This window comes from Pinus tabuliformis, chromosome 5_1, assembly GCF_031772625.1.
Source record: "Pinus tabuliformis cultivar Carrire ecotype Pingquan chromosome 5_1, CPIR1, whole genome shotgun sequence".
NCBI lineage: Eukaryota > Viridiplantae > Streptophyta > Pinopsida > Pinales > Pinaceae > Pinus > Pinus tabuliformis.
The window spans coordinates 523474299-523485542 of record NC_142305.1 but is presented as its reverse complement, the minus strand read 5'-3'; the positions used below and the strand labels follow the sequence as shown (position 1 = coordinate 523485542).

General features: G+C 38.8%; 1 protein-coding gene across 1 annotated transcript in view; it reads left to right on the top strand.

Annotated features, from left to right (window-relative positions):
* The window catches only part of SS2 (starch synthase 2), a 144496-nt gene continuing 133252 nt past the window's right edge, over positions 1 to 11244 (top strand). The window contains exon 1 of the mRNA XM_089432387.1: positions 1 to 827. Within this exon, the coding sequence (XP_089288513.1) occupies positions 510 to 827 (318 nt within the window). The 5' untranslated portion in view covers positions 1 to 509. The remainder of the gene's footprint in view (positions 828 to 11244) is intronic.

Here is an 11244-nt window from a genome sequence, read left to right as displayed (position 1 = left end):
TAAAACTAATCCAGAATGCCCTTCATTCCCCCGACACAGTATAAAACATGATAGACAAAGGACAAAGCATAGCACTCGGTTCTGTTGGCATTGCCTAGCAGCCACTATTTTTCCTGTGAGCACATTTACATTGTGCATTGTCATGGCAATCTCTGGCATTTTCTTTTCTATTGTGAATTATCCTCCTTGCTTCTGTTTTATATAAGAATCTGATTTGGGTTTTTTTTCTATTTCCGCCTTTCCACCAGCCACATTTAAAGTGGATTCTTCTGCTTCTCATCTCCCACTCGCTGTATTGCAGTCACATCTAAAGTGGATTCTTCCTGCTTCTCACCTCCCTACTCTCTGTATTGCAAGCTGGTGAGCTAATATTTCAAATAACATTCTGCCCAATTTATCCGAGATTGCCCCTATATATTCTGATTGTTCTGCATGTTTCTCTTTCTGTTCAAATTCAGCCTCATTCCTTGTAGGTTACTTTCATTTTCTTCTCCCGTGTTCCAAAAACCATGGTGCCTTTGGAGAGACCCTGCAGTTCCATATCTATACTTTCTTCATTTGATCCACTGGAGGGATTGAGCACTTTCAGAAAATTCCCCAATTGTGGATCAGTTAGAGCTTTTTCTGGAAGACATTTCACAGTTTTCAAGGCGGGTCTCTCCTCACCACTTTCTTCAACAAAATTCTTAAAGAACAGAGGTGGGGTTATCGTAAATGTGCAGAATGAAGGACCCAGCAGTGAGGATGAGGCCTCGGAAGCATCCTTGCAAGCTACTGTACAACATAGCAAGAAGGTATTGGCATTGCAGAAGGAGCTCCTCCAGCAGGTAATATTTACTCTTTCTCTTTCTAAAAAAGAAGAAGAGAAGTAAACGAATCATGTGTAACATTGAAATTCGATTCCCATGTACATCAAGAATAACATATTCAGGCGACGCAAGCGGTCACACCAGATCCTCACGCCTACATTAGAATGAAAGGCCAATATATCCTACTTATACTCCTCATGATTTCTCCATGGAGTGCTTTTTGATCTGTTTCTTTTGTTTTTGTCTCTATTCTGCGGCTTTAGCTGTGACTGATACTGGATGATCTGATTATTGATCGGTATAATTGACTGTACTTTTAGTCTCATTGACTCTTTTTTCGGTCATTTGTTGGAAATTATTAGAAGTATTTTATCCTGTCTTATCTGTGCCATGGGGTTTTCGCTATGGCTTTGGCACCAAAACGATCTGATTAATTTCCCCCCCTTCCATGTGCTGCAGTTTTCACTGCAGTGTGATACCAAAAAATCTGAAATTATTTATTGAGACTGCGGTTCTTAAGACTCGCGGATTAGTTATACAAGTGCCTTTGGCTTGTGTTTTAAAGGGGCTTCATTGGGTTTCTTTACATACAATTATATCCATTTTTCTGGTCTACAAACTGAATCATATTAAATGTCTAGAATAAACCGCATGTTGCATATATCTATTGCATTTCTATACATATTTATACCAGTGTTTGTGCTGGGGAACTAGAATCCCAAAAGGCCTGTTAGTTGAAAGATTAAATGCCTATCGGTTCAACTTCTTGCTTCCTAAATATGTTACAACAGCTTAGTTGCCACGATTGGACTGGCATCCTTGGGTTTAAAGTCCTCTATTGCTTTGCAATCTTAGGCTTGCAACCTTTCACCGGCCTTCTGGTACAACTGCATCATCTGTAGCTCGATTGCCCTACAGCCTAAATTTTCAATCCCTTCACAGGTCTGTAACCTAACCTTGTGGTTCCTGCTCCTTTCTTTATCTCACAACTTATTCCAATCTACAACTTGCAATCTTGTGTCCACCTCACAAATATGGGTTGTGGGCTTGCTTCTGTTGCGATTGCCCTCTTCTGTGAATTGGGATCGATAAAAGACCGATTGAGCAATTTTAAAAGCTGAATCGAGAGTGTAGTTTTGGTAAGATGAGGAGCACAGTTTCGAGAAGATAAAGGGAAGCACAGATGTAGAAGCTAAGGAGTCAAATGTTGAAGCAGTGCAGGAGACCGTCCTCTTCTGTGAATTGGGATCGATAAAGGACAGATTGAGCAATTTTAAAAGCTGAATTGGGAGTGTAGTTTTGGTAAGTCAGTTTCGAGAAGATAAAGGGAAGCACAGATATAGAAGCTGAAACAGTCAAAAGTTGAAGCAGCCCAGGAGTAGAAGGTGGAGAGACACAAACATGACTCTTGAGCATTCTGAACATAAACAGACACAGATAAATAATCTCATAGTTTTTGATTGTGGAAAGTTAATAGAAGGTGAGAGTGCAAGTGAGATAGGAGGAGAGCAAGAGCCCCCAGTGAGGTAATCTGAAATTCTGAACATTGATTGTAACATAAGAAATTTTGTTTGTATAACAGAAAGTATTGATTCACTCTGAAATAGGGAGTAGTCTGGATCTTCTGTACTTATAGTTGTTCACCATTAGAGCATAGCTTTTTTGTAAATGTTTTCTGCAGACTGCAGTTATGCACTGAAGTTAATAGAGGCTTGATCATGGTTCCACTGCAGCCCCCTAGCCTTGCAGTATAACCTTATCTTCCATAACTCAACTAGCCCATAAGTTGGTAATGCGAGGCTTTCATGTGTCTGCAACCTAACTTTATGGTGCCTGCAACTTTGTTATATCACAGCGTTTCTATCTCACAGTTTTTCTAGCTTGTGACGTTTCCAACGTGCGACTTTCCTATCTGCAAATTCTATTAATCACAGTTTTTCTCTGTGGTCTACATCTTCCTGACAACATCCCTGGAGTTGCAATGTTGGAGCCATCTTGACAAGGGGTTTCTATTGCTTTCATCCCTGCAATTTTCATTTTTGCCTGGAGGCCTTTCTGGCCTTGCAAAATCAGACTTTCTCATTTTCTTCAGATTAGACCTCCTGCTTTCACGTGGTAGGTCCCCATCAAATTTTAACTAGGGGAAGTTTTATTGGGCTTGTTGCTGTGCATGCCATTTAGTTCATGGGAGTGTTTACCTTTCCTTCCCATAGCCTACCATTAATCACAGTCTGTTGCTATATTTAGCCCTCCGGGCCGTACCAGATGTTGGTTTGTACGGGTCTCAAATATTTTGGAATAAGTTGGTATTTCAATGGACCTTCTTCCTCCATTCAGATAATCCTAGCATGTGCTTGGCCACCTCTTACCCACTAGGCAGGAGTTGAATAGGATCATCTGAGATGACATCTGCAGACATTGTGTACTACCTTGGACAAATCCAGAGGGTGAATTACATCTGAAGATGGCCTTCTATGTTAAGCACTTGGTGAGGGATTGTCAATTTTAGATAACAATGGTATGTTCTATTCTTTGGCACAATTTACTTCAATGTTCCTTTAGCAGCCCAATGACAATTTCCAATTATATCGAGTAGCAATCTCATTAACTTAAACACTTGTTTGGTTCCAAGTGTGTTGAAAAACATTATATAGTTGAAAGAAATCTATAGCGCTGAGTACAAGCACCAAGGTGGGCAAACCTTCTCTTTGAACATATAATAAGCCTAAGCAATGACAGTTGAACAATGAACAAGAGTTGAGGAAGTTGAAGTGCTAGATGGGCAGACCTCTTTTTGATCAAATACAGAGAACTGACATGTAGGAGATCAAGTCTAAAGAGCCAAGTCAAGAAGCCTAGTTGAAGAGTAGAAAGTTAAGGTGTACAGGTCAAGTGGCTGTGATCAAGCTTGAAGGTGCAAACTTGAGGGTTGCATGGTTAGATGACAACTCATTGAAGAATTTGTTGAGGACCAGAAGTTATTGATGACAGATCTAAGGAACAACTTGAAGACGTAGGTTGGTGCCTACAGTTTGTTGTGTTGGTGCTCAACTGGGGGGGATTGGTGTCTCCTGTAGGTTGGTGCCTACGAAAGTTGTAAGTTGGTGCTTACTTTGTATAAGGAAGTTTACAAAATATTTACAAAGAAAAATTGTATAAGTGTTTCTTATGTAAAGATATGTGTTTCATGATTTATGTGCATCAAATGTTTTAAACAATAAAAATAATGAAATTCTGATTAACCCACCCTCTCAGTATTTCCAACATGATGTTGAAGCGCAAGTTTCAGGGTGCAAAGGTAGCATGACAACACGATGGACTTGTCATCTGAACCAACAGTTTAATGATGTATATTTCCTCAGTGATGATCTATGTTTAGAAGGATCAGCAGACCTGGTAAGCCTACTTTAGACCTGTGAATGAAAAGGTACCCTAGTCAGAGAGGATAGGAATACTGTTTTGTAGGAGAGCTCCCATATTGGTAGACAATTGTATCAAACTGCTCACCATCAGTGTGTACAAACAGATTGCTTGCGACCTCAACGTAAGTACAGAACAAACCTAAGTAATAGGAGCATGAGAGAGCGAAATGGCACTTATATATATACTCGTATGAGTGCTAGAGTAACTTCAGCCAAAGCCAATCGTAAAACCTTGTGAGTTTTGAAATAGAATTAAGGAACGATACCAAGCTGATCTATATGAATTTAAAGTTCTGATTTTATTGGATAGCCGACCTGATTTGAATCGGCTGTTATATCAGCATTGAGTTGAGATGTGGCTTTAATATTACCACATTTAAGGGCCAACTCCTGTTTGAGGGTGTTGTGGATCTTGCACATTTTTAGGTCTGTTGGGATTTATGGATGTTTTAGAGCTAATAACACAGTTTGGGTCTTGCTTACAGAATTGGCAAACCCTTGAAGGTTGGACAATTAAGTTGGAACCTCGCCTTTACGCTTGCATGGTGACTTGGATTTGAAGCATGCGATTTGAAGCCCACTTGCCTATATTTGAGGGAGCTTAGGGGCTGGTGGATGACAGGTTTGAAGGTTACTTGAAGATTGTACGTGGTTGAGAGGGATTTTCAAGGTTGGACGTTGCACCAAAGCTCTTGCTATTCCCTTCATTTATAGAGAAAGGGTCATCCTTTGAGTGTTTGAGTCCCTAATTTTTGTGCATGTGCCATAAATGCCCTCAAATTATGTATTTTAGTCTAGTTAGTTGTTGAGGAGGGCCTTTTTCTCTCCCATAGGCTATTTAAGGAGATTTTAGCTTAGGAAGATAATATTTGATTGTGAGGGAAGTTGAGCACCTCTGTAAATAGGGATGCACTTCCTCTCATTTTGGCATGGAGTTTTGGGGGAGAAATCCCATAGCTAGTTTGAAATTTTGTGTGATTTTTCTTTTGTAAATTGGCTATAAATATCTCAAGTTGAGTGAAATTTCTTGAGGAGGTTATGTTGATTGGATGACTCTCTCTTTTGGACGATTATTCGTGATTCTTTGATGATATGTGAGAATGTATTGTAAGTATTCTCATCCATTTCATGTCTATTGAAGAATTAGGCTTTTAGTGAAATTTTCACCATAGTGTTGCTGAATGTTTTATTGTTCTAACATCTCCTTGAACAAGATCTACATCAAGTTTCTCTTGAGGAACCTAAGTGTAGCGAACTCCCTTTCAATCTCCAAATAAGATAGAAGGACACTAGGGTTTAAGGAATTGAGGAACCTAAGTGTAGCTTCCTCTCTCCCCTTGAAATTGCTTCCATCAATTTTCTTCCATATATTTGCTCCTTGACTGACTCCATATACCTAGAAATTCATTGATAAGTTAAGGCATTAATCCTTCATTTTCCATCACCTGATACCTTTTTAAAATCATTCTAATAATTTTGCTAGGGTTCTACTCTCTAGGGAATCTCATGGTTGTTTATGTTTGGGGATATTTCATTTGAGCTATAACCTTGATCACCCTAAAGAATGTGGCAATCCTATCTTCCACCTTAACCCCAATTGGTCATATCATTTGATTGGTGGAGTGTGAAGTAGAAGGTTTGGAGAGATTTTGACTTGGTTTGACCAGGCCATTTGATCTCTAAGATCTACAGGGAAAACTCCCTATGAGTTGGAGGAGAGCTGGCCATAAATGAGAAGAGGGTGGTGAGGTGATGGTGCCCCCCTTAGAGGTGCAGTGGATCTCACACTTGAGCTTTTGGACTTTATCTTTAGAAGTGTGAGATTTTGTTGTAACAATCCTTTCATCAGTGGAAGTAGAGCACAAATAAATGGTTGGAGCAACTTGTGAGGCAATGTGGTTTTGTAGGATTTTATGTAATTTGAAACTTCAATAGAGGCATTGAACTCTTTTACACTGTGATAATCAAAGTGCAATCAGAATGAGGAAGAATCTTGTTTTTCATTAAAAACAAAACATGTAGAAGTCCATCATCTCTACATAAGAGGATAGGTCTAGAACAAAGAGATAGAATTGATTTTTTGTATGTCACAAGATCAAGTAGCAGATTTTTCACTAACGTGCTTAGCAAGGGAAAGTTCAGAAATTTGGAGAGGTGTTAGGAGTCATGGAAAACAAAATATATGTGAATTAGGAGGGGGGGTGGTTGTTAGACATTGTAATGTCTATATAATGCAAGGGTGATGATAAATTGATGTTATAAAGTTAGCTTATGCATGTATCAAAGGATGACATGTTAATATATTGTTGTAATTGTTGAAATTCTAGAGTTGCAATGACTGGAATAGTTTTTCACCATTGATAACTACTTCTATTGATGCAATTAGTTTTTCTTTATACTTTAATCAACAAGTAGCTATACATGAAAAACTTCAACCATTCAAATCTTCAACAAGAGCAGTAAATAGAGATCACAATAGACAATGAACAATAAGAGACAAGAGACACCAAGATTAGTCACCACAAAAATGTCAACAAACCATCCACAAATGCTCAACCACAAACTCAGTCAAGAAATTTCAGTTAAGGAGCAACGATTACAGTCAGCGAAAATAACCAAGTCTTTGGCCTTCAAGATGTCACAAAATAGAAGCCCAAACAAATATAAAAATGCCCAAGACAAATGCGGTCACCTTCAACTCCAAGAATAGGGTTAACACAAATCAAAAGAACCTTTTTCTCTTCCTTTGTACGAGTGGTATCTCTGTTCGTAGTTGCAGATTGAACTTGAGTTGAATTGGTGGTCGAAATGAGTGCCAATGAGCTCATATATATATGCATTATATGTTGTGCTAATTAGCCCTAATGAGGCCAACATGAAAATCTACATGAAAATCTCTTGGAGCTGACTTGTAGATGACAACAAATTTATTTCTTCATGTTTTGCAATTAAAAATGGTGACCATAGCTACATTAATCTTCAACACTCCCTCTTAGCTAGGGAGGTAGTTTTTTATTCTCTCTCAAGATCAGTCTTCCCGACCAATTCATAGGTCCGACGACCCACAACCTAAGGAAGAGATCACAATCCAAGTTACTCTCTCTCAAACTCATCATAAGGAAAGATACATAGCATCCATTTCAAAGCATCTCCCTGACCACAAGGTCTCATAGCACACAAACTAAGGGAGGAACCAACAATGCATCTCTCGGACCACAAGGCTTCATGACACACAACCTATAGGAGGAATCAACAATACATCTCTTGGACCACAAGGTCTCACGCATAGCCTATAGGAGGAATTAACAATACATCTCCCAGACCATAAGGTTTCATGACACACAACCTACAGGAGGAATCAACAATACATCTCCTAGACCACAAGGTCTCATGGTGCACAACCTAAAGGAGGAATCAACAATACATCTCCCGGACCACAAGGTTCACGACAAACAACCTACAGGAGGAATAAAAAATACATCTCTCGGACCACAAGGTCTCATGACACACAACCTACAGGAGATGGTCCATGATGTTATGTAATCAGTGCTCCCTCTCTCTCAGAGAGGGGTTCTCAACAACTCCAAGTTGTTCTCTGAAATAGCCAAACTTGATTCGGGACAATGGTTTCGTTAATACATCAACAACCTGCTCATCAGTAGGAACATATTCGAGCCTCATAACTCCTCTTTGGATAATATTCCAGATGTAGTGATACTTGATTTCAATATGCTTTCATTTGTCATGGAACATTGGGTTCTCAGATAACTTCACACAACTTTGATTACCACAATAGAGAGTAGTTGGTTCCAACATTTGATCAAACAAATCAGAGAACAATTTTCGAAACCATATAGCCTCGCAACAGGCAATGTTGAAGAAAGTGTAACTAGGTTCGGTCTTCATAATGACATGATCTTTGTAAATGATGAAATAAAAGAAATAAAATCATTTTTGTATGCCTTGCTGCATGGGTTTCATGAGCAAGAGGTTTATTTGTTAGTGGCTCCCATTGAGAGCCTTAGGATTTATTAAGTCAAAGAGTTAATGTCATATATGAAGGAGCTCTTCTTGAGCCTATGTGTAATGTATACAAGTCTATAGAAAGGTCTAGAAGCCCTCTAATAAACAAAGACAATCATCCTCTTCGTGATGTCGGCCTCAGAATGTAGATAAATGTCAAGTCAGCTCACATATGGAGACACATCCTTTCGATGAACATGTTGGCTCAAATATAGGGGCAAACAACTATATAAAGGAGCCTGTACCCTCGCATTTACATAGTGAGATCTTCACATACATCTCTGAAATTTCGGATGGCAAAACAGTGAGACACTTCGGATGGGTACAACAGAGAAAGTTTGAGATTTCGGATGGGTGACAGTGATCAGGATTCAGATCTCTCTAAGGCTTTCGGATGGTTGAGACAGTAAGGATCTCAGTTACCATAGTGATCACTATGCAAATTAGTTTGGATGACATTGTAGTGATATCTTCCTCACAACCTTGGCACATACTCACTATAATACAGATGGACATATCACTATAGTATAGTTTGAATAAAGGTTCCGGTGCTGTAAGATCTCAATAATATGAAGGTGTTGTGCTAGTTGAAGAGACAGTTTGAATGAAGTCTCGGTGCTGTAAGATCTCAATGATTTCAAGGTGCTATGATTAATGCTATAATGATCAACGATGGGAGGTGCTATATGATGCAGTTGGGAGCTACATGATGCATCTCAGATCCAATGACAGTATGAAGAAATCGAAGAATCAATGAAGAAGGATGTTTGTATCTTGGTTTGGGAATGGCATCATAGGTCAAGGGTCATGGTCTTGGCATTTGTCAATTGGAATCTCTATAAGAAGAATTTTGTGTGGGTTTTCCTCTCAAAGAGTGAGAGGTTTTGGCCCTGGCAGAAAGCCAACATCTTGTGTTCTTGTCTCTTTTGTTTTGGTAGCTATTTGATGAACTAAGAAGACACACTCTAATAATAACAAGCAAAGATTGTGCTAATAAGGAAAAATTAAAAACACCTCACAAATAGTTATCATGGTAAGAAGAATCTGATTAACCTTGATTGCCCTAGATTCTTCAACATGGAATCAGAGCTAAGGTGTTGAAGTCAAAGGAAGGGCAGCAAAAAGAGACATTCAAGGATCAATTTTCAAGAAGGGCATCAAAGCAAGTTGTAGGGCTTTGTGTTTCAAAACCTACATCAAGGATTGAAGGATCAGTCTACAACAACAATATACAATGGCAAGGGCTTTTGTCTATATAATCAAGGAGACAATCTACAATAGCAAGACAATTTAGTCCTACAACAAGACTGATTTGGATCCTTATCTGAAGTTCTAGGATCAAGAAATCTTAGTCAAAAGATGAAGTGTTCAGAACTCGGGTACATGGAAATAGTTTTGGTGTCTCCCATAGTTTCGGTCTATGTCATACAATGATCTCAATAATAACATGATCTCATCATACCAGTGATAGTCACTACCTCAGATTAAATCATTTCTATAAAAATTACAGTCTTGACAACTCAGATTCCCTTAACCTGATGGCAGTAGCATAGTACTCAGAAATAAGTCTCACTATACCACAATCATAGATTGTATGGATAGTGCTTGATGTGGAATGAAGGTGTCCGTTGATGCAGTCACAGTAATACTAAGTGATAGGTCTCGGTACTATAAGGAGATGATCATAGCAAGTGACCTCGATGCTCTATGGTTCTACACGATGCTGCAACTTCAATAGAATGTTACAAAGGTTCAATTGTGTGATAGCAATAATAGTGCCATCTCAAGTTTATCAACAATTTGTTAATCATAAGGATCAGATGTATAAGTCGAAGTAACTTGAAGGCAAGAAGGCAAGCTTCCTATCATTACATCAAGGATCTCATCCGGAAGAAGCATCAATGCATCTGCTTCAACCACTTTCAACGTGATCAAGGTGAAGATTTCATCTTCACATGTCAAGTAAGTATTCTTAATTCTTTAATCAATTTGGAAAAATGACTTTGTAATTGCAAGGAGATCTATAGGCTGGATGGGTCATCAAAGGTCCTTGCATGGAATAAGGAGGATTGTCATAATCCTCATAGATAAGAGAAGTTAGTGAACATATGAAGGAAAATGTATCCTTTGAATTCATGGGAGGGAACTCTTAAGGTCCTCTCATCCCTATGTAGCAAGAAAGGAGACATAAAAGAGATATATGAAATGCTAGAAGATATACTCTTTGAAATGCAGTGAAGAAGGTCATATCACTTAGACCTGATTGAAGGTATCAAAGAATGAAGGAATATCTTCATGAGATCTCAATTGGGAGATCTGGGAGAGATGATAAGAAGATAATCATCATTGTTCTGAAATACACTAATTGATAAGCAAGGTAACAAATGACAAGAAAGTTACCTCATTCAACAACTTGTGGTCTCTATGTTAGATAGAAAAAGACAAGTTGAGGGCAAAAGTGTTGAAGGTTAAAGGACTCAAACATGTGCAGAAAGGAAAGGGAAGTTTGGTCCTCAAACAAGACAGAATAGTATAACTAAGATTAAATGCTATGGAAAGATTATGGAAAGAAGCTCATATCACCAGGAAGATGGAGGAAGCTGAAGAAAAGGGCCAAGGAAAGAGGGAGTAACATACCTCTAGTATGATTGAGATGGTATCCCTCACAAAAGCATCCTATCATGGAAGCATTAGAAACAAGAGCTCGTAACATCACCATGGGAATCATGAAGGACAAAATCCATGGCAATCAAACATGAAGGATATAGCTCTTGGGAACCTCATTGGACATTGCAGGAAAGGAAGAAGTAATCCAGGACAAGGCTCATCATACATTAAGTCAAAAAGGAAACATTTGCTAGATGGGGATATTCAAGATTCTCAAGATTCTCTGAAGGAAACCTCATCGGAGGGTTCACTAATCTAGAGAGGAAGCAAGTGTTTCATTAGGAAATCCAACTTATGGAATTCATGAGAGGATGGTATGATGA